The following is a 27278-nucleotide window of genomic DNA, read 5'->3' as shown; positions in this document are numbered from 1 at the left end:
AAGGAGGAAGACAGTGCATTTAACATTGTGTGGTTTTATAGTTTTATTAACAGCCACTAATTTTACTTCTCTTATCTAATTGAAGAGAAATGGTAGAAGATCATAAATACTATCATCTGATTTTTAAAATACAGAGATCATAAAATGGGATTTATTCTATCATAGGACATGGATATAATTTGTGTGTATGTGTGTAAGCTTACACAGACATATCTAGTATGTTTACATTATGCCAACAGAACTACTTTCATTTCTAAATTAAGTGTAAGTATAGCATAGTTATCTATGAGCATGTCAGAAAATTTATTTTAGAAAATATATTCTTACTTCAATAATGTAATTATTGTTCGAATTACTTCTAGAAATTGAAGTGACTCCTAAGATCTTGGTACTTTGGTACTAAGGCAACACATATTTGTTCACCAAAACTAAATCCCAATGTTAATAATGAAAGTATGTGATTGAGGTTGGTGATACTATGTTCAGTAAAGAAATAAAACAGGGGCTTCCCTAATGGCGCAGTGGTTGGAAATCTGCCTGCCAATGCAGGGGACACGGGTTCGAGCCCTGGTCTGGGAAGATCCCACATGCCGCGGAGCACCTGGGCCCGTGAGCCACAATTGCTCAGCCTGCGCGTCTGGAGCCTGTGCTCCGCAACAAGAGAGGCCACGATGGTGAGAGGCCCGCGCACTGCGATGAAGAGCGGCCCCCACTTGCCGCAACTAGAGAAAACCCTCGCACAGAAACGAAGACCCAACACAGCCATAAAATATAAATAAATAAATAAAGTAATATTAAAAAAAAAAGAAATAAAACAAAACAAACACTCATAAAGCAGTAAAAATTCTTTTCTTATTGTTCATAAATTTATCAGTAAAAACATTCTCCAAAAGAGTGAAAAGGTTACAACATTTGCAGATGAGTATACCAAAAAGAGTAGACTATTGTGAAGGATAAACATTATCTGAATTAGTAAATGGCTCATATTGTTTATAAATTAATTCTCTTATTTATTATCACTTTGTATGTGTGTGTGTGTGTGTGTGTGTGTGTACAAATAATCACCTTGAAATCAGAGCAAATTTGTCTAATTTAATCCAAATACTAAATCTGGATATCTGTTTATGGTGTCCTGATCTTTGGATTGACAAATCTAATTAAGCATTTACAACTGAGATTGCTGCACAGTTTCTAGTAATCCCTCTGAGTTACACACAATTCTCTTTTAAAAAAACATTTATGCTGAAGAGGCAAAACACACAAGACCTAGCCTAAGTTTTTGTTTTGTTTTTTGTTTAATGAGAAAAAGAGATTATTCTCATCTGTTGTCAAAGGCAACTCAATTCATATCATACTCATCAATCCTTTAGGAAAAATAAACAGAATAGTTGTGTATCCTGCTCTATGAAAGCCCAACAATGCACTGAAAACAGAAATGCAAAAATCAAAGATAAATTAAGAAATGAAGCATTTTAATGTCAATTTATGAAAAATCAAATAAAGATTATTTAATATAGACCTTCCAGTAGGCATCTATTGCAAAAAACGTAAGAATAACCTTTTTTCTTCAGAAGGCATGGCATTCTATCAAAACTATCATGTTTCTTCTAACCCCCCTTACCTCCAAGTATCCGATTCCCCCCCGCCCCCACCATGCTTTGAAGCATTCTTTAATCTACTGTTATGTGCTTTGTTTCTTGCTGTTTATTTTTGTCAAATTCTAGGTAAACACAATAAATGAGTGCTGATGTAGAGAAGTACATCAATGGCTTATAGCCATATTTTCTTCCTTTTTAGGGTTTGTCCTCAGAAAAAGAGGGTTCTAATGAATCAGTAATTTGGTAAAGCAAACTTTATTAATAATTCCTAGAGGGATAACCTCCTCCTCGTCAGTGTCATAAGAACTTGGCATTTCCTATACAAAGTAAATATAAAAACTTTCAGAAACTTAGGTAATGAATTTGTACATTTTTTCTCCTATGGCGATCTAGGCTGATGAGGATTTAAGATATTTTTCTTAATATGAAAAAGCGGTAAAGATTAGCCCAGATGTGGCTAACATGTTTTTAAAGTAGATAAAAAATTTTTAAAAAACAACGATAATACCTAATGTTAATTGAGCATCTATTATATGTCAGGTAATGTGATAAAGACTTAAGGTTACATTTTTTTCAATGTCTACATACGCACACACACACACACACACACACACACACACATACAACTATATGAGTGTTACTCTTACATTCTCTTTTTACAGAAAAGGAAACTCAATCACAAAAGATACCATAATTTGCAGCAAATCACATAGCTAATAAATGAGTCAGACCAGAAAATCATTCATATACTTTGACCTTAGAACCTATGCTCTTAAGTCACTATGCACTGAATCTTTATGGCTAAGTTTGGGATTTTGTCTGGTACTTATTCTAAATGTCCAGTTCAAGATTATACAAAATAATAATGATAATAACAATGGTGAAATATTTAAACATTTTACCATGCATAAGCTGGTTTTTCAGATGGACATTTTTCTGATACATAAGAACAGAATTCAGCAGCAGCATTAAAAGATGACATTTCAAAAAGAAAAAAAAAAGAAAGAAAGAAAAGAAATGTCTCCTGTAGACAGGTGGACAGCATTCTGTTCGGAGTTTGTGACTAAGCCAGCACAGGATTCTGTGAAGAGCTGTGCTCTAGGACTATATGACCAGTATGCTGAGAGTGGGTCCAAACTATGCCCATGCCAATCCAAATAAGAAGAGAAATTATGATGATTAAAAAATAATTTGATTTATATAGCATTTATGATATTTATTATTTCATGAGAGCAATACCTCAAGACAGTTATATCTCTAGCTTTTTTAAAACTATATTTTCAGTTTTGTTTTCTATATTTGGTTGATATTCGTGATAACTGTTATTTGCTATAACTGTCTATGCAATCAAAATGCTGTTCCAATGACCTGTTCTGTACTAGCAGGTGATATTTGGAATAAATGCAGTCATGTGGATCACCCTTACTTTCAGAACTGTTTGCATGATCTAGTTTTCTTATCATAATCAAATCACTTATGTACTCCATTCCTCAAATAGAGACTGTATTACCTAACACCACACGTTATATAGGTATGCAGAGAAAAAGCACAGCAAGTATATTGTCTAAGCAACATTTCCAGATGGCCATTTCTCTGCCAGCTCAAATTAAATATTCCCAAGAGAACTATTCACTGTTTTTTCTTTATATCCCTTCTCTCTGTCCAAGGAAGCAGAATGCTAGGAAAACAAGCAAACAAACAAATAAACAAAAATGACTTCTAGAATCAGACAGACCTGAGTTTGAATTATGGCACTATCACATATTAGTCGTGTGAACTGGGTGAGTTATTTAATCTTTCCTGTCTCCATTATTTCACTTGTAATAGGGCTGATAATAATCACGCTAGAGGGTTTGTATGAAGTTTATAGATAGTGAATATGTCTGGTACATAAAGTAGGTTCTTCAAAATGGGAGCCCATTGCATTATCACAACACTCAATGCCACTCTAGTGACATGCTTAGAAGAAACTTAGGTTCACTTTTAAACTCTTTATTGTTTTTCTGATAAAATTTGAATATTTCTGCTAGACATATAGTTTTCATCTGTTAAAAACATTGCCCCATCTTTTCCATCCATTAGAATTGTAGTTTGGACACCTTCTTTCTGATACGATATTTTCCAGAAACTGTCATCCAAAACATCCTATTTCAGATTATCTTTTCCATCACTGCAGATCCCGCCCATCATTTTTACCAAATTAACACCTTTTGACCTTAAGAAACTTTCAATCTCACAGTGAGTAAAGACTAAGATTCTCATCAACTACCTTTAAAATTCTTTATATAACATACTCCCCCTAGTACATCTCCTAATTATCTACCACTTTCTCTGTTCCTAAGATCATTTCCACATATTCATGGTCTGTTTTATCTAACTCTGTTTCTTTAAAGACTTTGTATTTCTTTTCCTCCAAAGCGCCCCCTTCCATTTTATATCTGATCTTCCAAACAACTGTGGAAATTCCACCTGTTCCAGAAACCCTATGATATTACTATTTAAAAAGAGAAGTCTTAGCAGAGTTCATATCTGCCTTAGTAGAGCAATTCTCATCTTCGTAAGTCCTCCCCAACTTAGGGAAAAGCATCAGTAACTCCCTTTAATGTACAAATCCCACAATTCTCTTTTTAGGCTTCGACTGAACTAAATATATTCCTTTAATATCTTCCTTTCTATCTGTGTATGATGCCTTCATATCTGAGCTTGTACCCTCCTAGAGAGCATATAATGTGTCTGCCTCAAATGGTAGCCCATGCAGAGAGATACTTCAAAAATATTACTGAAGTTGATGAAGAGGGAGATGAACAAAAATGTGGTATTACTGGCTAAACTGCAAAACACAAAACTCTAAAATTCTAATTTTACCCAAACCAATTCTACCATCCTATGCCCAGAGGCACTCAAGCAACAAGGCTGCACAGCTTACACACACTGCTGTGAAATGCAGACCTCATACAGCAGCCGAGGTACATAAACATGCAAATCATAGATGTATACAGACACAGCCTTCCAACAGAGAACACCAGCTGTCACAGGCAGCAAAATCACTTCGAGGACTTGGCATCATTGAATTGGCAAATACCCCCTGGTTGTTGCTGCCCCATCAATCATGGGCCATTTGGCCAGGCTGCATTCTTGAACAGGTTTTCTCCCCCTTTATAACTCAGTTGAACTCAAATAACTTTTTTTAAGGTGATGAAATAAGCTGCTATAAAGTTTGATCTGAGTCGAATATAGGGAGTTTATTATTCTCTGGACTCATCTTTTTCTGTATCTTGCCATTTAAAAAAAATCTATACTCCCTCTGTTCATCCCCCACCAAAGAAAACAAAATTAAAACATCAAGCTAATGTTTCATTTCTCTTTAGTAAAGAATTATTAGGAAAGATTCTTCTGGGATTTGGATAATGAAAATGTGCAAAGTTTAGCAGTTTGTTCATTTTTTTTTTTAAGGGACTATTGAAGACTATCGTCCCAGAAAACTCTAGACCCTGAAGTGATTATCACAGTGATTATGAAATGAAAGTGGAATGGGGAGGAGGATGAAAATATATAGTACATACTGACAAACCTGTGGTAACCCCAAAGTCTATGGAAACTCCAATTTAATGGGAAAATGAATAAGAAATTTACTTCTCAACAAACAACAAAGAATGGTTTACAACCATAGAGGCATTCTGAGAGAAGTAAATACGTCATCGATTCTAAATAGCAGTATTATCCAGCAGAGAGCAGATCAATGAAAGTTGCATAGGTTTTCAGATCCTTCAGGATATTAAAGAACAATCCCGTTTCCCCCTTCATAAACCATTCCATCCAGAAGCGTAATTTAAAATGTGCCATAAATCATTATCTGTTCAGCAACCAATCAGCATTCAGGAAAGTTATACCTACCCCTCTTCTTCTGCCTTGGAACTATCTGAAATGTTCTCGTTTTTGTTAACTTGTAGGCCTGGTACAGTTCTTCTGACTGGATACTTGATAGAAAACAATGTTTTCTTTCAGATTTAATATTTTTTCATCATAGCAAATACTAGAAGAGAAACTGATATTTTTCTTTGGAAAACTTAAAGTACTCAAAAATTATTAGTTGGGTGATGTTTATTATACCCCTTGTAAAGAAGTTTTATTGCTTTAAAGAGATTTATTGCTGTTTCAAAGATAGAGGGAACAGGGTACAGATAATTACAAAGATTTGCTCCTTCCATACAAAGGTAAGGTGATGAAGAATCACAATGAATAAAGACTAGGATTTCCATCAACTCTCAACATTCTTTACATGATTTCATCATCCAATGTGAACGGGGATGTTATCCCCCTGTGAACCTGGATGTTTCTGTTAGAAAGTAAGACCATTAATCCATCATCCAGTACTTTCTGAACCTTCTATTTTCTGAAGTTCTATGCGGTTTCAAAGAGAAACAAAGCACAGTCTGTGAATGGTGGGAGTATATACCTTTAAAGGAGATACGATGTATATTCAAATAGCCATGTTATAAAGTGGAATGTGATATGTGTTTGAAGAGAAATAAAGTACTTCTAGTGTTAGAGAAGAGAGAGCTTGCCTGTGGATGGTAAGATCAAATGAGCCATGATCTGTAGAAACCACTCCACATAGAGGGCACAGGGTGATTTTTAACACCTCTTTGGGAACATGTTATTCCCTAGCTTAAAATCTTCAATTGATTTCTATCACACTTGGAATATCCACACATCTCCCCCCCTCCACCCAAAACAAAGGAAAACAAAAGCCTAGCATACCTGCAAGACTCCATGTAACTTTGCTGTCTCCTCTTGTTTCCCATCCCTCTTTACTCACCATGGCCCAGCTCATTGGCCACATGCCTTAATTCTGCCTGGAATACCCTTTCTCACATTTCATGCCTGCCTAACTCTACTTTCACAACTTTGGGGAAGAGTTTGATTGTCCAGGGATCGAGTAAGCACATAGGGAGAAATTTGTTTGGAATAATACGCTGGGAAAAATCTTTCCGGGCTACACTATTCTGTGTGCAGCTGTGAGAAGTTGAAAGATTTTGAGACGAGGAATGGTAATATCAGAGCTATATTTCACAGATATCTAGAAGTGATAGGACAATTTAGAATACAGAAAAGTGGGAGCAAGAGGTACAACTTTTCTTGAAAAAAATTATAGGAAAGAGGTAATGATGGGCTAAATTAGAGAAGGTAAGAAAACATGATTCACAAAATGTGTGACTGATTGAATGCAAGAGATAGATGGGGATGGAGAAGTTAGAAATAGCCCTGTTTTCAGGGAGATCAATTATGCCATCATCAGAAATGAGGAAATCAGAAGGAAGAGGAGAAGATGCTTTGCAGGGAAAGATTAATTTTGACTTGAGCACAAAAAATATGAAGATAGAAAGAAACGTTTACAAAGTATTTCTACAGTAGGATTTCCCTCCCCCACAAAAAAGGGTAAGGCTGCTAATGGAGTCAAACTATACAGATGTTACATCAAAGATGAGGTCATCGATGGACAAAATCTGGAAATGAAGAAGAAGCAAGGATAGCTCTCGTGAAACAAACAGAAATATGAAGATCATACACCTAGAGGATTTCAAGCTGACATAGTCTGAGAGACAGAGGGAACACTAGAATAGGGCATTATTTCAGGAAATAAGGAGAAAAGAAATTGCAAGGAAAAAGACAATCCTTAGTAATGTGCCTAAATAGAAGTCAAAGAGAATGACAGAAGAAGACTGGCTCTTTAAAAAGCAGGGGCAGTGGGAGGTCATAAATACAAAATAAGAAGACTAGGAAAAGCTGTTTTAAGCAATTGAGTTGAAAATCAGCAAGTAATGTATGGAGAGATTTCCAAAAAACATGAAGAAACAGCTGAGGTTAGCGTGACTTTGTAGCATACTCAATTAAATGTTATAACATCCCATTTCCTATACACCTTTAGATGAGAGGGAGAAAAGGAATATGGAAGTTACTCATCAGTAGGGGCTGGAGAGGTCAAGACAAGATAAGATCAAATAGACTGGAATTTAGGGTGCCAGTAAGGAGACCACCGAAATGCCAGACTGTGGACTCCAGCCTGGGTAAACAGGAAAACGAAACAAGTACACGGTTAAAATGGCATCCAGGAAATCCAGATAGAAGGGTTTTTGTTTGGTTTTGTTTTGTTTTTGTTATGTTTTGTTTTGAAATCAGGATGGGACTTAGAAATTTTATGCAGAAAATTGTTTATGCTACAACTTTCTTTATCTGAGGAGATTGACAAAGTCCTTCTCACACAAAATCTGTCTTTGTTCCTCCTCACCAAGACTTTGTAATTGGTGTGTGTGTGTGTAGCATTATCTTTATAATATCTCTTTTAGACAGAACATATCTTTGCAAGGTGTAAGAAATTAAGGGCTTATCATTTTAGAATAATGATTTTATGACTGCTTCCACCATAGAAAAAAGAAAAGATTGAAGAACACTTAGGTGAGAGAATAATGGAGGGTTGAAGGAGAAAAAATAAATAAAAAGGAAAATAAAATGGCACCAGAAGTTGCCGAAGAGAAATTTTGCTCTCTGAAAAATTTTATGAAAGCCTGTCCTTCCAATAATCATGAATTTATTATTTTAATTTATTATATAACGATTTTCCAGATATAATGCATGTACTCACACAATAAAATTTGAAAACTAAATAATATAATTTTACCTATAAAAACAACATTCGAAAAATTAATGTAAAAACTATTTTGGTATATTTCTTTCTATCTTCTTTTCCAATGGATGTATGAATACATATGGTGTAAGTTGTATATTTATTATAGTTTATAAAATTGAGGTTATAGATTATACTGTTTTGTAACCTGCCACTTCAATTAACCATACATTGAAAATACGTTTATTATATAATAAAATGTTTTATACATCATGTCTTATAAAGCATGATAGTTAATAGCTGCTTAGATGCATAAATCAGAATTTTTAGTTGGAAAAAACAGAAAACATCTCTGGCTGTCTTGTGCGTGTCATTGCAACGAGGAAGTATGCGAAACCAGAATCATGTCCAAAAAGTTTTATGGGGCCGGGGGCATGACTGCTGGTGAATGTAAACATGAGGTGACACAGCTCTTACCACCACCAACATGGCCCTAGATCCAGGCCTTAGTGAAACATTAGCGATACGGCCATTCCTAGATAAACTCAGTATGGATGCCACCAATTGCCTGAACAGATTCTCTTTGGTCCTGAGTTTCTTGTATCAATAATGTCTGTTAATAATTCTGAGCCTGGGGCAGGTGCAGTAGAGTTTCAAGGCCTGGATCTCATGTCCAAGCCCCAGTTTTGAGGGTATTTGAATTTTATTTCAGCTTTTACTCTGGGTGGTAATGTCTGCAGCCCAACAGTACTGAAAGGAGGGAAATTCCTAATCACAGGGAAGAGGTTTGAATGTTGGGCAGTCATTCTCATGTCCATTATAATAGTATTTCTTCTTATGAAATGACCCCAATTTTACTTCCTCATTCCTTATTCTGAGTATTTCAGGTGTTTTCCAGAACTTATTTTAAAATATTGGGCTGGCCAAAAAGTTCGTTCGGATTTCCCATGCCAATCCCGAACGAACTTTTTGGCCAACCCAATAGTTCTGTGATGACCACTTTGTACCAAAATCTGTGTTTGCATTTCAGAGGATTTTCTTTCTACACATTCACAGATATGGAATTACTAGGTCAAATGATACAAATATAGTTAAAAATTTTGATAGACATCACTACATTACCCTAGCAAATTTTCTGCTAATTTACAATCTCAACAGGGAAATACAAAAGTGTCAGTTTTCCTACTGACTTGCCAATTCTGGCTAGCCACATTCTATTAACACTTTCCCAGTATTATTGGTTTAAAAATAATAATTTATTACTGTCTTACTTTACATTTCCTTGATTATTAGTGAGGTTTTACAGTTTTCCAGATGTTTGCTATTTTCAAGGATCCTTTTGTAAATTGCCTATTTATGTCCTTCAGCAAATTTTAGTCATATTTTCTGTATTGATTTTTTTCCTCTTTATTGATCTGTTGAAATCTATTCATATACCAATGACATTAAGGTTTTATCTGTTACATATTTTGTATTTAAATCGCTTTACCCCTCCTCTTAATTTTAGATATTTATATATGTTTTTTTTTCTTTATGCTTTTTTTTACTTGTTTTTATGCTGAGAAATCTTTCCTCACTCTGTTCAGATACATATTTACTGATGGTTCTTTTAGGCTTTTCCTTTATTTGATAGACATCCCTACATTCCCCTATGCAAAGTTTCCACTAATTTACACTCTCAACAGGGAGTTATAAAAGTGTCAGTTTTCCTTTTCCTTTATTTTCTGTTTTTAAATCTTTAAGGGATCTGGTATTAATTTACATGAGTGGTTGTTCAGTAAAAATATAATTTTATTTTTTCTTTAATTATTCAAAACCATCTGTTGAATAATCACACTTTCTCCATGATTTAAAAAAACCTGGATCTAATGTATGGTATATGTGGTAGTATTTTAGGCATTTCATTTATATCCACAGACTTGGTCATTCTTAAATCAAAAATACACAGCTTTTGATAAGTTTAGCTTTACAAAATATGTTAGTACCTAGAAGTAGATTAGAAGTCTTCCTGCCCCCAATAAAACAATTTTAAAAAGTGTATTGGCTATTTATGCTCACTTATTCTTTATAATTAATTTGATAAATTTAGCATAATTTCAATCAAAAATCCCCCAAAGTAATTTTTATGTATATAAAAACAATTATATTTATCTTGGGGAAAATTGTCATCTTCACATTATTTGTGCTGTCATTCAAGAATGAAGTATTTTCTTTCCATTAAAGCAACAACAAAAACAAAACAGACCAAAAAAAAAAAAAAAAAAAACCCAAAACAAACAATAAAAACCCTTTCCTGCCAAGTAAAGTGGTATCAATCTCTGCTTTTAGGTTCTCCATATTGTTTATTTAATTTATTCTTAAATGCTTTATACCATTAAAGATTTGTAAATGGGCATTTTATAGTATATTTTGTAAGTGCTTCTTATAACCAAATATAAAAACTATTGATTTTACGTGTTTCTTCAGATAACTGGACAACTTATCAAACTGCTATTAGTGCTAATATTTTTGGTCATTAATTTATGAGGGTTTTCTTAAGTTAGTAATCACTTTATCTGGAAATATAGTTAAGTTTCTTTTCTCCTTTCCCACAACTAAATCTTTTTATTTTCTTTCTGCAGATTAGCTTTATTTTATTTTTTTAAATTAATTTTTATTGGAGTATAGTTGCTTTACAATGTTGTGTTAGTTACAACTAAATCTTTTTATTTTCTTGTCCCATTGCATTAAGCAGAACCTGCAGAATAATGTTAAATAATAATAATGATTGTTGGTATTCCTGCCTTATTCCTGAATTAATTACTGTTGAGGCTACCCATCTTTTTCATGTTAAAAAAGACATTCTCTATAATTAGTTCACAAAATTTGTGAGTATTTAATAAAATCGAGAATAGAGATTGGTTGAATTATATGCATTTTTGTTGGTTATTGGGATTATCTCATGATTTTTCTCCTTTGACTTTTTGATGTAATATATTTTATTCATATATTTCTTTTTTTTTTTTTTTTTTTTAAAGGATTTTCTTATTTATTTATTTATTTATTTTATTTTTGGCTGTGTTGGGTCTTCGGTTCGTGCGAGGGCTTTCTCCAGTTGCGGCAAGCGGGGGCCACTCTTCATCGCGGTGCGGGGACCGCTCTTCATCGCGGTGCGCGGGCCTTTCTCTATCGCGGTGCGCGGGCCTTTCTCTATCGCGGCCCCTCCCGTCGCGGGGCACAGGCTCCAGACGCGCAGGCTCAGCAATTGTGGCTCACGGGCCCAGCCGCTCCGCGGCATGTGGGATCTTCCCAGACCAGGGATCAAACCCGTGTCCCCTGCATTAGCAGGCAGATTCTCAACCACTGCGCCACCAGGGAAGCCCCCATATATTTCTTTATAATGAATTATGCTTGGAAAAAATCCTGCTTGATTAGATAATATTTAATATAATTTTGAATTTTATCCACTAATATTTAATCCTGATACCCACCTTAACCATTACTGTGTCTGTTTTCAGTTTCATTTTAAATTTATTCCAAATTTGCAGAAAAATTACAGGATCAATACAAAGAAGTCCCACATACTCTTCACCCAGAGACTCCATTCAAGTTTTCTCAATTGTCCCAATGAAGTCTTTTCTAGCAAAATGATCCAGTGTAAGATAACATATTATATCCAGTATCATATTATGATAAACTAGGGCATTTCTTCTGTCTCTTCTGAATTTCATGACCTTGACATTTATGAAGATTACAGGCCAGTCTTTCTATAGAATGTCCTTCCATTTGGGTGTGCCCAATGTCTTCTTATGCTTAGACTCAGGTTTTGATAGAAATATCACAGAAGTGATGCTGTATTCTGCTCATTGTATCCTATCGTTTGGCACATGATGCCAATTTGTCCCATTACTTGTAATGTTAACTTTGATGTCAGCTAGATTTCTCTACATTTTAGCCTTTTTTATTCTTTTTTCCCTTTGTAATTTGTAATGAATACTTTGTGGGGAGCTACTTAGAGATTATGTAAAAATCTCAGTCCTTATTTCACTTTTACCTACTAGTTTTAGAATCCATTGATGTTTCTTGTCTGAATGAATTATTTCTGCAATTGTTGCCAAATAATTTTCAATTCCATCATTCCTGGTCTGTGTCTTCCATTCATGGAGTCTGTGTTTTTACACTGAGCCAGCTCTGGGTACTAAAATAACTTTGTCTCTCTTCTCTTATTTTTCTCATCTTCAAGAAAGACAAAATGTAGGTTAGAGCAGAAAGTATGTGGATGTTAATAGTGGATTTATTTTAATAACTAAAAGGTGGACTGCAGATACATAGGCAGAGCTTGGAGATCGCAATTAATTATGAGTGGGTGGGCTTGATTTAGACAAGACTTGAAGTCCTTCCTACAGGAGGACTATCAAATTATCAAATTAAAACTACATGAGGTAATATTCTCAAATTATTTTAGCCCCAAAGTTTCACTTCTTCCCATTACATTGGCTGTCTGATTGCTGATGTGGATAGTGATGTCCTTAAAGTCTGAACCTGACCTATTAACAGCCAATCAAGGGGCTATTGTCTGGAAAATTAAGCTGAAGAGTAGGAGAATTAGTAGACTTCAGCACGTAAAATCCAAATGAGAATTCCAGGTAATCAGTAAGATTCTCAATAATCAACAGAATTAACTCTCAGATAAAATCTAACTAAAGAAGGTTTTGAATTCTTTATTTCATTAGAACGTTTAAAACATGTACAGAGCTCCAGGCTAAGTTGAATTGGAATGCAGTGGCAAACATTTTGTATGAAATTTTGTAGGCAATGTTAAGTTATTGAAAAAATAATCAATGCAACATGATGCTAATTAAGGAAGGAAAAGAAGAAGGATGGAAGGGAAGGGAGAACAAAGGAAATAATGAAAGAAGGAAAGAAGAAAGAGATTAAAAGGACAGCTGCTTGGAGTTCTGGGTAGTAGATTTTGGTCAGAATTAGGAATGTTTAAGAGGATTATAAAATGCACCCAAGAATTTAAATCTTAGAAACAGTAAGTTCTAGACTAGTAATCATGAAAAAATTAAATGTTTCATAACATTTGAATTTTCAATTATTAAATTAAGAAGGAATCTACAGACAACTGTAAGCCAATATGAATATTATAGGATTAATGAGATACAGGAAATGTGGTGTTTTAAGTGTGGGAATTTGAAAAGAAAGACCTAACGTGTCGTGTCTGGTCTTACAAGGAGTCGACTTTCATATTTCTTCCCATAGTTATATTGGTTTAATTAAGGTAATTATGCAATACAGTTCCCTACAAGCAATAGAGAGATTCTCACAATCCATGTGTGTGATTTGAGTCATAGTGATGAGAAAATTTCTGGGATTCTATTCAATATTATAGTGAAATTTAAATATTAACTAAGAAATGCATTTCAAAGACTCTAAAACGCTTTTAAAAAATTATCTCCAATTTTAGTATATGCAGGTTAGGCCGTTTTGAAAACAATGTTAACCAAATTAGAATAGCATTAAAAGAGAGCAAATGACTCAACACGGAAATTACCACTCTAGTATGGGTACCGGACTCAAGAATAATGTAATAAATAAATTGAAAATATGATAAATGCTGTAAGGTATGGCAAATGAGATATTTAAAAATAAGATTCACATTAAAAAAAATATCATCATGTCAGGAAGTCCACAGTATTCACATACACATGGAGATTTTCCCCCCGCCACAGGTGAATTCTACCATTTATTTATTTTTTTTAACATCTTTATTGGAGTATAATTGTTCTACAATGATGTGTTAGTTTCTGCTTTATAACAAAGTGATTCAGCTATAAATATACATATATCCCTATAACTCCTCCCTCTTGTTCCTCCCTCCCACCCTCTCTATCCCACCCCTCTAGGTGGTCACAAAGCACCGAGCTGATCTCCCTGTGCTATGCGGCTCCTTCCCACTAGCTATCTATTTTACATCTGGTAGTGCGTATATGTACATGCCACTCTCTCACTTCGTCCCAGCTTACCCTTCCCCCTCCCCATGTCCTCAAGTCCACTCTCTACGTCTGCGTCTTTATTCCTGTCCTGTCCCTAGGTTCTTCCGAACCATTTTTTTTTTTTTTTTAGATTCCATATATATGTGTTAGCATATGGTATTTGTTTTTCTCTTTCTGACTTACTTCACTCTGTATGACAGACTCTAGGTCCATCCACCTCACTACAAATAACTCAATTTTGTTTCTTTTTATGGTTGAGTAATATTCCATTGCATATATGTGCCACATTTTCTTTATCCATTCATCTGTCGAGGGACACTTAGGTTGCTTCCATGTCCTGGCTATTGTAAATAGAGCTGCAATGAACATTGTGGTACATGACTCTTTTTGAATTATGGTTTTCTCAGGGTATATGCCCAGTAGTAGGATTGCTGGGTCGTATGGTAGTTCTATTTTTGTTTTTTAAGGAACCTCCACATATGGAGATTCTTAATGCTACAGTTAAAAAAAATATTGGAGCCACTTTCCCCAGGGCTCAAGAAGCTGAGATTAATCTGTTTTCAATGAGTACACAGGTTTATTTTATTTTACTTAAAATTTTTCTATTACAAGGCCCTAGTACCTGCTTCCCAGAGTTTTAGGTATAATTTGATGCCATGTCATATGGAAAAATGAGCAGGCAGGCAGCATCAAATCCCTGTCATTGATTGCTTAGATTTCTAGAACAGTAGTTCTTGGTTTTTCCACATGTAGCTGAATCACCTGCAGAACATAATGTATTCACAAATTCTGGCTGCATTCCTAAGGCTTCTGATTCAATTGTTCTGAAAGTGGTTCTCAGGAATCTGCATTTTGAAAAGTATAATAACCAAACTGTTGACTTTTTTGCAGTTTATGTAAGGATCAGATGAAGAGAAATATTGCCTTAACACAAGTGCCTCCATCTGTGGCATGATAAGAAAAAACAGACAATCATTGGAGGGTAACCTATGGAGAAGAAATGGACATTATTAATGGGAAAGATGCCAGAGGAATCTGTTTATTTTATTGAAGTTAAGGGTAATGTTTTCTCAATCTTTGAGTTTAGAATTTGTAAAGGAGGTGGTGTAGGAACCAAAATCTGGCTTTAGAAATGGGTCTCATCACTTATTAAGTATCTCAAATGAATGTGTATATTTGAATAGACTTGGCTTCCACAAATGCAACAGTTACTATCACTAATCACAAGTGATCCCAGAGGTCATTATTGATTTGTGTATTTGCTGATACAAAACTTTCACCTGTGTTCCTCATGAGGCAGATGTTTGGAGATGTCATTCAGCTAAAGATTGAGTTTAGCAGACCATGCAGCATATTTATTTCAACACAGGTTATTTTGTGTATAAAGATCCTAATGAACTGATAAAAAGAAAAAAAAACTTACTTTCTCTCTGAAAAATAGTCACCAAAATAAGAGAGAAAATGTTGGAGATGTTGAAAAGTTACTAACGTGGTGGGAATATGTAAAAGGAAAGTAAGCTTCCAGGGGAAATGGGATGCAGGAGAAACGTGGGGGGGACAAACACTTAAACATTTATAAAGTTGAGATTTTTGAAGTCTAGAGAAGTTTCATGTCTCAACCATTTTTTTTTTTTTTTTCAGCTTTGATACCTGAAAATGGACAGTTTGGGAGGAGGCGATTTTCTTTCCATGGGACTAGGCTAGGTAAGAAGCTGTAGAGGGCCTAAGATGTTATCGTGAAAGTTAAGGTATTTGTCAATCTACCTTTCCTGTCTCATGCCCAAGAAGATTAGTTTTAGGAATATTGCGGGGGTGTAACACTTAACACTACCTGAAATTGAATGAAATTATGCAGGATTATTTCCCCAGATGTTCTTAAGGTACATACTTCTTTTAAAGTAGTGGTTCTCAAAGTATGGTCCCTGCCCCAGCAGCATCAGTATCAGCTGGGAATGTGTTAGAAGTGCAAATTATCAGGCCCTACCCCCAGAACTACTTAATCAGAAATTCTGGGGTGGGGGAGTGCCACCGATCTAAAATGGACTTTTACAAACCCTCTATGTGTTGCTGATGCATGCTGCATGTTGTCCTCAGACATCCTTAATAAATGGAGCTGAAAACTTAAAGGTGATGCTGGTCTAAGAAGCCCTTTAAAATCCTAAAGAAGTAAAGCGAAAGACTGGATGCTAAGGAAAAGGACAACTGAAGAAAATGGACTGGACAGGGACCTGAATAACAGCTAAAAGAGCCTTCTGCAAGGGTAACAGGCAATGAGTGGAAGGAGTTGTTAGACTCTGGGCAGCACCTCAGGCAAAAGCGAGCCTCATGAGAGATACTCGAGCAGCAGCAGCAGCAGCGTGGTTGTTGTCACAGTGGTTATCATCATCATCAACATCACCACCACCACCACCATCATCATCATCACCACCACCACCACCACCACCATCATCATCATCACCACGACCACCACCACCATCATCATCATCATCATCATCATCATCAACATCACCACCACCACCACCACCATCATCATCATCATCATCAACATCACCACCACCACCACCACCATCATCATCATCATCATCACCACCACCACCACCATCATCATCAACATCACCACCACCACCACCATCATCATCATCATCATCACCACCACCACCACCACCATCATCATCATCATCATCAACATCACCACCACCACCACCACCATCATCATCATCATCATCATCAACATCACCACCACCACCATCATCATCATCATCAACATCACCACCACCACCACCACCATCATCATCATCATCATCACCACCACCACCACCACCATCATCATCATCATCATCAACATCACCACCACCATCATCATCATCATCATCATCACCACCACCACCACCACCACCACCACCACCACCACCACCACCATCATCATCATCATCATCATCATCATCATCATCACCATCATCATCATCACCATCACCATCATCATCTTACTGGGTGAGAACTCATGATCTCCAGACACTGGGCTAGGGGCTTACATAATCATGTAATTTAATCCTTACAATTCATTAAGGAGGGTTTAAAATTTTAATTTTATCTCTATTTTACATAGGACAAAACTGAGCCTTAGAGAAATCAAGTGGTTTACCCCAAAATTTATTTAAGTAGCAAGAAGGAAAACCGAGATTTGAAGCCTGCTTTCTTAACTGCTATTCTTTAGTAATATCTCACAGCGTCTTTGAGCGAAAGGTGGCCTCACCAATGGGCAAAGAAAAGAATACAGTATTTATTTAATGACTAGTTAAGTGGGAGTTGCAGAAACCATGTATGGTGAGCAAGGAAGAACTTGAAAAATTCAAAAGACCCTTATATTCTGAAGGAAGGTGCTGTGGAAATGGAGGAAAGAAGAATGGCAGCATCTTTGATGTGGTGAAAACATGTAGAGTTGAGGCACAGAGTAGGAAGCAGTGTGAACAAGCAGCATGAAGGGGTGGACCAACTGACATAATCACAAAGTTGAATGTCCTAAGGGGAAGCGAATCAGCCATCTGGCATGAAATATCAAATGCCAGCATCCATATAATTGTCCAAAAAATCCCCCTTCATAACTCAGGCTTAAGGAGGAGACAACCTTTCTTTATCGCCCTTACAAGAACAAGCTTTGTTTCTCATTTTTCTTTTAAAGCAGTATGGCTCAAAAGAAAACACTATAATATCTTGACTCAAACAGATATGGGTTTGAAACTCTTTCCTAAGTCAACAGGCAGCCTTGGACAGCTCCTTATTATTTCTGAACTTCAAGCGTTTTCATATTTACAATAAAGTTATTAACACCCACTTAATAATAATATTATTAGAATCAAACGAGATAATGAATGAACAGTACCTGGTATTTTATAGGTCCTTCTCCATCCCTTAATATTTAGTTAAATTTAATAACTTAATATTAAGTTAAATTTAAGTTAATTTCACTTGTGCTGACATGGTATGAAGGTATAAGCAGTATGATCTAACCTAGTTCTAGCTCTAACCCTCAAGATGGTTGTGTTTGTAGCTATAGAAGTGCATACATGAATAAGAAAAAAGGAGGAAGGGCTTTGGGCATTTGGTGCTAAGAGCTCAGACAAATATAAATCTGGTCGTTCTTAAAAAGTCATAGCAAAAAAATTTCCATTCCAGTAGAAAGTGCTTCAAATTTGATTCTTGGTCTGCTTGGCTCCAAACTACTCTCTGAACTCTCTGTGCGATCTGTAACCACTAACCTAAATCTAATTAACTTCTGTTTCCTTATCTAGAAACCAAGGAACGTAATACTCAGATTGCCCAATGTTATTCCATATAGGACAATACACATTCTCTAGTTGTGGTCTCTAGTAGCTTTCCAATAATACTGAAGGCTGTGAAGGTAAGGGGCCTTAAGTAAACTAGTTATCTCCCTTCCCTCTGCCATTAAATGAGATAGAACTTCTCCTTTTGTTTTGAGGTGTGTGTGCATGTGTGTGTGTGTGTGTGTGTGTGTGTGTGTGTGTGTGTGCTTGTGTTTTGAGGGAGTTGATAAATTAACCCATTTACATATGTACACATCAGTAGTTATGTTTACACACTTAAATGGGCTGCCTGAGATCCAAACCCTGGTGTCTCTTATTAAGAAACTCAAGTGCTCTCCGCTAAACTACAAGGAAAGCATTCTATGCTTTGACTGTGATAGGAACTTTGCAAGTCAGTAGACATGCCTTTTATAAGCAATAAAATGAAGCTGTCAGCCACTGCAAATGGACCAAGATAGCGGTCACATGACTAAACCGCTGCTGCACCAGGCAGTCTCTGATGTATTTTACTCCCATTTCCATTAGCAGAGAGGCTGCCTAAAATCATAAAAAGGCCACAGACACCCCAAAACACACCACCAGACGTGGACCTGCCCACCAGAAAGACAAGATCCAGCCTCATCCACCAGAACACAGGCACTAGTCCTCTCCACCAGGAAGTCTACACAACCCACTGAACCAACCTTAGCCACTGGGGACAGACACCAAAAACAACAGGAACTACGAACCTGCAGCCTGCGAAAAGGAGACCCCAAACACAGCAAGTTAAGCAAAATAAGAAAACAGAGAAACACACAGCAGATGAAGGAGCAAGGCAAAAACCCACCAGACCTAACAAATGAAGAGGAAATAGGCAGTCTACCTGAAAAAGAATTCAGAATAATGATAGTAAAGATGATCCAACATCTTGGAAATAGAATTGAGAAAATACAAGAAATGTTTAAGGACCTAGAAGAACTAAAGAGCAAACAAACAGTTTCAATCTATTAATCAGAGGAGTTGGGAGAGCAATGATTTAAATGCTGCAATAATCAATTCCTTAACACATTAATAGAAGCTACAGTCAAACTTTGCCATACAACTGACTGCACTGGAATCTTGACAGGATCCCTAGGGCCATGCCTAATTTGCATTAAATTTACATAAAATTGTAAATCAAGAATACATGAACACAGCCCTAATATTTGTTAGTGCTTAGATCCTTCCTGATAGATGGATTGAAACTGCTGGTAGTTTGACTCTACTTGCAATAAAATTGTGCAGCTGATCAGCTTTGTTCTCATTCTGCTATTATGGGGAAAGGGACCCAGGAGAGCTACAGTTTGGGGGCTTGCGTATGCCATTTAGGGTTTTCATCTTGTAAAACCATGACTCAGATGTGCCCTTGGAAACCCCAATCTGGAAGCAGATTATCCCTGATGACTTTGCAGATTCCCGTCACTGCACTTGCTCACAAATAACTTGCCATTAAATGGAGATACAAACTACAAAGAAAGCTAGTCAGCTGAAAGGATGTCAAGGCTTCTGGAAATTTTTATTTTTCCAAATAACATTTACCATCATTAAAACAGATAATTAGTGATATTCTTTAGACAGAGGACAGATAAAAATCAAATCTTCAGCAAAAGCATCCAGTACCTAACAGTATAATAAAGTGGACTTCACATGGCTCTGAGCAGTCTGTGTGTTCTTGTGTCCCTGTGGACACAGCTGTGGCCTTTGCTGTGTGTTTTTACACTCAGGGCTAAAAGAAAACATCCTCACCAAGGGTATTGGCTCACAGTGGCAAGACTCCTCTTTCTATATCCTCCTTAGTTCTCTCATTTAAAGCCTATCCTTTTGAAGAGAAAATACATACTGAAGTTCCATAACGCATTTGGAAGTGTTCTTTTATTTCAGAAAGGATTATTCGAGTATTTGTATGTTATGATTACTTTCTGCCTCACCTCTCCTTTACCACTTTTTTCTTATTTTGTCTTACCTTGCACGATCAAGTAAACTTGGGAGGTCTTGGGCTCATGCTGTGTCTGCACTGAGCAAGTGTAGGAACCCTCATCGTAGACATCCACCTTCTGGATTCGGAGGCTGTATTCCAGAGAATGGCGTTTTTCCAGCTCAACCCGGGGGTCCAGAGACCACTTGTCATGCCCAGCAAAAATGATGCCAGAACGGTTCAACCAGGCCACCTTCGAGTTCTTATCTTCTACAACACACCTGGCAAAGTAGAATAACAACATTAGAGCCTTAGCCATACCTGGATCTGCATTCATTCTCCATACAATTTGATTCAACAGGGCCAATCAAGAGAAATAATTATGTGCAGGATGAATCCTGGCTATGCCATTTCTTAGAGTCCTAAATACTGTCGCTATTTCTCCTTTAAGATCTAATTACCATCCAATGGATGGATGCCATTATATTATACCCAGTGTGGCAATAAACAATCAGTACGAGTAGTGCAGGAAAATAAAGTTAAATGGATATTGACTTCCCACTGGATTATCTTCTTCTTGTCTAGGAAAAGGTCATTCACACAGAACTCCATTTGTTTAAATAACTTTGAGAATTAGACAATTGATAATGTGGCATATTTACTCAGTTTTGAACTGCATTTATTCTTTCATTAGTATTTCCTAAAGGCTTATGTGCTGGTAGATTCAAGTTATGCCCTACCATTGTAGGAATTAGACTGAATTTCAGAGCTTGATTCTGATCCTTCCAAGTTTGGAATGCCCACTCCCAGGAGTGAGAAGTGTGTGAGCAGGTCCAAGGGTAAGTAGATAGGAATTGTATCAAGAAAATCAAAGCTAGTATCATCTTGCCTAAGTCTGGTTCCATCTGCTGAGGGCAGTAGGTTGCCTGCTGGCAAGACAGCTTGCTACCGGCATTTCTGGCACAATAGAATGAATTCGATCTTTTATGGTAGATGAAAAAACTAATTTTGTAGTTCTTATTCCAAGAAACATGAAGGAAAAAATATTTATTTGAATAACTACTTATTTTAGAAACCTAAAAGGGTTTAATGGAGAAAACCATACTCCTTCAATTCTAGCAAGAATCTGGAAATGGAAACATCAAGCAAAAACTTCTCTGTATCCCTTTGGCAAGATGTATGTCTGCCTCACGGGGAGATTGTCTTAGACCCTGTTCACAGCTGCAAAGCCAGCTGCTCAGTACTCTGGGGCCTGAGGGATGGACAGAAGGAGCCAGGAGCATGACAGCAGAACAATTAAAACACCATGTTCCCCTGTATTTTCCAAACCAAGTCCAATCCAAGTTTTCTCTCAGGTCTAAAGAGTCATGCATGCACAGGAAGTGGATGCATGATCCACAGGTTGACCACCGTAAAGACATAGAGGCCAACTCATCTCTCTTAAAAGAAGGAGAAATGATGAATCTTCTAAAAATACCTCACTCATGGTACAAAAGGCCTCCTTATTCCATTAGTTTTGGGTGAATTGCATATTTTAGTAAACATGAGAATTTTATTTAATTACTTGGGTGCCATGATATACAGGTCTTTCTTTTCTTCTCCACCTATTGCTTTTCAAAAACATAGGTGGATTAAGGTATCATTTAGTTATCTCCAATATGTGTTTTTCTACCATGCAGATATTATTGAGATTAATTATGTTTGATAATTTGAAACTCTAAATAGGAGGGCAAAGCTAACTTTACGGATGCTTGTTGCTTCTCTCCAGACTCAATTTTACTTTTCCTCTTCTATTCTCTGGTGGCATCATGTCTCTGTCCTTGGTGGTATTTGCGGCACTTCTCAACTTAGACTCAGTTATGAATCAATTAATAGATTATTTGCTGTCTTCTTCTAGATCGTAAATAAAGTTGTTGATGTAGGTCTCCTGTGTTTTTCTTTTCTACTGAGAAAATGGAAGTTTCTCTCCGTAAATGCATTTTAAGTCTTCTATCACATTTACCCTTGCATTTTTTTTATCATCTACACAGCACAACACAGCAGTAACTAGGTATGCTATTGCACAGAGGTGAACCTTGAATGCTGTTTAGCCTGGAATAAGGCTCTAACATGTTCATCCTGAAAAAAATACAATATAATATATTTTACATAAATATAGCCTATATATCAAATAAAGAGAGATTTTGTCTTATTCATTATGGTACCTCCAAACACTAATCTGCTGTAAAATAGACCCTGGTAAATGCCTGTCATATGAACTAACAGTGTCATATATGCAGAAATAGGACATATGGTTACTTATATTCCACTCCCCAGCCCAACTCCTTACAGCATCCACTAATGAATTGGGCAAATTTCCTTATCAGTATAAGGTAGAGTTTCTAAGTTGAATCTTTAGGGTCTTTTGGACACTTTAGCAATTTTTGCCTCTGGAAAAGTTGTAATTATCACATAGATCATTATTCGGAGTTATTCTCTGAGAGAGTTCAGAACTATCTTATGTAAAGAAGCAACTGACGATTTCAGCAAAATTGCCAGACCCATAAAAATGCATGTACCAAAACAATACGTAATGTGGAAATTTTGCTGTGATAATCTACATAACATCTTATTTTTACATTGTGTTTCATTCATATTTATTTTTTGTAATTTCTCTTTTACTTCCAAATAAGTGAAAGGTACACTAGAATATATACATACACACATACACTCACACTTTTTACTAACTCAACATAATTAGCCAACTCCAAGCACCAGAGCACAATGTAGTATTTTTCAAAAGGAAACCACTCCTCCAGATATTTAAAGGTTCTTTTTTTAAGTAGTTAATAGTTCAGAGTAAATGTGTTGACTCTCTAAACTAGAAAATAATCTTTCTACCACATGGCTAGAACATTCATACTGAAAAATGAGCAAAAAGTCTCACAATTTCAGAATTAATTTAACATTAAAAATGTTTAAATCTTGATTTAAGGTGGCAACTATTTTAAACCATAAGAAGTGCACATAAGAAAAAAGATGGTCAGAGTCAAAGTATAGTCTCAATTACACAAAAGTGTAGCACTTTTGTTTGTTAAACGGAAATAACCAGTCATATAGGGTAGTCACAGATGTCTAGCTATTCGGAAATGAGGAAATGCTGATTAAAGGCAGACCCAGGTTCCAGCATGCAGTGACTGGCCAATAAGCATCATGAGCTTGCATCTAGAAGGTAAGTGGCTTTAATGTGCCTTAGGCATGCCTGTGGAGTCAATGAGAATTCTCACGCCACACCATCGTAAGATGGTAATGAATTATCCCTCACCCACAATGCTGCTTCAGTACCAGACAGTCTAGTTCAAAACTAAATACCTAGTGACTTTATCTTCAAAGTCAGCTTTGGCCAAAGCAGGGAAAGGATAAAGAGATAAATTTTTTAAATCTATATTGTTATGTGTTGTTTGGATTAATAGAATGTTTCCTTCAGGAGCTCAGGGTAGGCAAATCATTCCAGGATTTAGAAAGGACTACATGGTAAAGAGAGTCGGTGTTGGTGCCAAGAGGAGACGGCAGAGAATGACCGTCCACTCTAGGTGGGATTTCTGGCAGGCAGCTGAGGACATGGGGATATAATACAAAGTGTCACCTCTCCAGGAAATCTCCTCTGATTAGTGTCCCATCCTTTTACTTGGCTCCTTCTTATGATCTCATTATACTCCACACTGAATTAGTTGTCTGTACTTAACTTTCCTCATAAGTTTATTAATGAGAGTGACCCTCAAGAATTCACCTATGGAACCTTAATGGAGCCAACAGCATAACCCACCGTGTACACAGTAGGCACTCGCTGAAATGTGGAATAAACCAACTGAATTTAACAAACTACTATTAGATCAATGATCAAATATTTGTTAATTATCTAATAGGTGCAGGATAGGTAATAACTATTTTAACTTTTCTTAAGTAATGATTAAAATTATCAGACACATAAGGAAAATTTTAAAAGAATTATTGAGTGTGACATTAACATGAAATCAAAGGAGAGAAAAAATTGTTCCCAGTGAAGAAAGATCATTCCTGGGAATTAAATAATCTATATCACACACTAAAAACAGTGAAAAGACGTGTAAAGCACTAGATAAACATTTAGTGAGTTGCCCACTTTAACCATGAACCCACAAATATCAGGTGGGTTACTTACTTAACCATGAACCTATGATTTTTTTTAAAAAAATCAGCTTTAAAAAAATAACAGGAAAGTCAAGCAAACAAATTTCTAACTTCCCTGTTCAGTATGTCTGAATCCATAAAACTGTCACAAAAAATCAATGCACCCATAAAAATCCCAAGCATCGGATCTCTGTGAGTACTTTACACCAAGTATATTATGCACACTTATACAAATAGGTACATTGACAATTCCACTCATACTGCATTAAGTCTGGGAATTATGCTTCCAAAATGATTAAGATAATTGGAGGCATAAAAGAAATGCTAAATTTGGTGTGTACCAATAGATAGCTTAATCGCATATTTACTGACAGTATATCCTTGATGTAAGTGATACACATCTAACAGATACTAATCCTGTTCAACTGCTACTAGATACATCTCATTTTTAACAAGCATTACTGGCCGCTAAAAATGGAACAAGTTAGTATTAGAATTTATCCAAACTTTCCTCTGCTTCTTAAGTGTATAATCTGATATCTATTCATGAATAACAAATAAATACATTTTGCTTAGTTTCTCACCAACTATCTATCTTCATACTTTTTAATTATAAGGACTGGGGAAAGTGTAACTGGATGGGTGAGAGATTTGTTTCTTAAATTAAGAAAGAACAGTTAGATGACTGGTTCTCAACTGGGGGCAATCTGTACTTCCAGATGGTATCTGGCAATATCTGAAGACAGTTTTTGAAGGTCACAACTGGAAACAGGAGGTTGCTACTGGCATCTGGTGGGTAGAGGCCAAGGATGCCGCTAAACATCCTACAATGCAAAGGACAGCCCAACAACAAGGACGTATCCCATTTAAAATGTTGGCAGGTTTGAAGTCGAAAACCCCGAGTTAGACCTTGGTCTCCTGGTTTAAATATCTGGAAGCATAGGTCAAACATCTACAGTGCAATACTGTTTTTTCATAAGCATATGCTTCTTAATTTATAAGCACTCAATTGCCACCAGCAAAGTCCTTGAATTATAAGTTCATGACACAGACACCACAATGAAGTCTACTGGTACTCTGTAAGTTAGTAGTTAATCAATCATGCCCCTTTGTTGTGTTTTAGAATCTGAATTATATAACACTATACCCTTGTACATTGTTAATAGTACAGAAGAAAGCTATAACTTAGTTCCTTCCTAAATTAATGCTGGAGAAATCATTTAACCTTAGTGTTTTGGGGTTTTTCCCCATGTATAAAAATGGGTCAGTAATACTTCGGACAGGTAAGGGACAATCAACTCAGTTGGGGCAAATTTGACTTTTTAAGGAAATAATTAGCCTTTATTCATAGAAAAGCTATTTTTTTAAAATTAACTTTTACTATTTTTTTCACATTTGTGATTCTTTCTCTTTTGTAAGATGTGGATTGATTCAAGATATGGATGGGAAGGAAGTCTTCAGGAGTGTGTTGACCTGTTATTTTGATGCTTTTTGCTTTATAACTTTAACCCTACAAATAAAACCCTTAGTGAATCAACAAAACTAACATAGACTCATTTCCCTCTAGAAGGAAAGACACTTGGTCTGGAAATTAATGCGGTACATTCCCGGCATTAAAGCGTGGCATCAGGAAACGTTCTAAGCAGAGGATGCAGTAAATTATCAGAAATATCCCAAATTCTCCTGAGTCAAAAGTCGTTAGTATGACTTAATCATATTATTTTAAGTATAATGAAGTCTAGCAACACATATGCAAACATATTAAAAAACACCAAATTAGTTAAAAGCCAAATTTAAAGAATTTTGAATTATCAAACATTTTGGATCATCTCTGCTTCATTACCATGTTCTAAGATTAAACTCAGAAAGAAATAAGAGAATTGTGGGGCTTCACTGCTGACCCTCAGGCACTCCTGCTTCCCTTTCCTGCAAGCAGAAGTTTCAGTTTTCTAGCTGCCTTGCTCCCATCTCTACTTCTTTTCAGACTTGACTTCTGGCTTTGACCATTGCCTGTTCTCTTAGCCTCGTTCTCTTATCCCTGTGCATGTCTGCTCTCTCTTAAACTTGATCTTCTTTAGGTAGAAACTGATCCTAGGTTCATGATGGTTTATTTTCCTAGATTCATCCTGAATTTTAGTCCAATTAACACCATTTAACAATGAAAGCATCTATATGATAGGATAATCTCCCCCACCATAGGTCCTTTGTATACATTCATGTACAAGCCCCTGATGCACACGTATATATGTACACACAGTAGTGATGGATGTTCAAAAGGGCGAGAACACAGAGGTAGTACGGCACAGGAATCCGATTCATGTGAATCTATTGCTGGTCACTATGATTCAGTAATCTGCATAGTATTGATGGCGTGTTAGGGTAAAAGACATACACTGTTTAGTTCCTGAAGGTAACTGATTTGGGTTCTGACCTTCAGTCTATTTCTTGTTGGAAAACAGGTAAGTCATTTAGCCTTTCTGCATCTTAGTTTTTTCATAAATAAAATGAGGTTAATGATACTTTCCCCAGCCTCTCAGAACTAATCTTAGTGTAGTTCTATGAATAAAATGACATGATGTACATTGAAACATTTCATAAGATGTAAAACAATATCTATGCTTATACTCTCCCATGGTAGAGTATGGTAGATAAAAAGGAAATAGTCATATACAG

The 27278-nt window shown here is 36.2% G+C and overlaps 1 protein-coding gene across 4 annotated transcripts in view; it reads right to left on the bottom strand.

The window, feature by feature from the left end:
* Nucleotides 1-27278, bottom strand: part of LSAMP (limbic system associated membrane protein) — a 657783-nt gene that overhangs the window by 266891 nt on the left and 363614 nt on the right. For all 4 annotated transcript variants that reach the window (XM_057545177.1, XM_057545178.1, XM_007181898.2 and 1 more), the window contains exon 2: nt 20505-20737. In XM_057545177.1, coding sequence (XP_057401160.1) covers nt 20505-20737 — 233 coding nt within the window. The remainder of the gene's footprint in view (nt 1-20504; nt 20738-27278) is intronic.

The sequence above is a fragment of the Balaenoptera acutorostrata genome, chromosome 4, assembly GCF_949987535.1.
Source record: "Balaenoptera acutorostrata chromosome 4, mBalAcu1.1, whole genome shotgun sequence".
Lineage (NCBI taxonomy): Eukaryota > Metazoa > Chordata > Mammalia > Artiodactyla > Balaenopteridae > Balaenoptera > Balaenoptera acutorostrata.
Note: the sequence above shows the minus strand (reverse complement) of the source record. Positions and strands in the feature narration are given on the sequence as shown.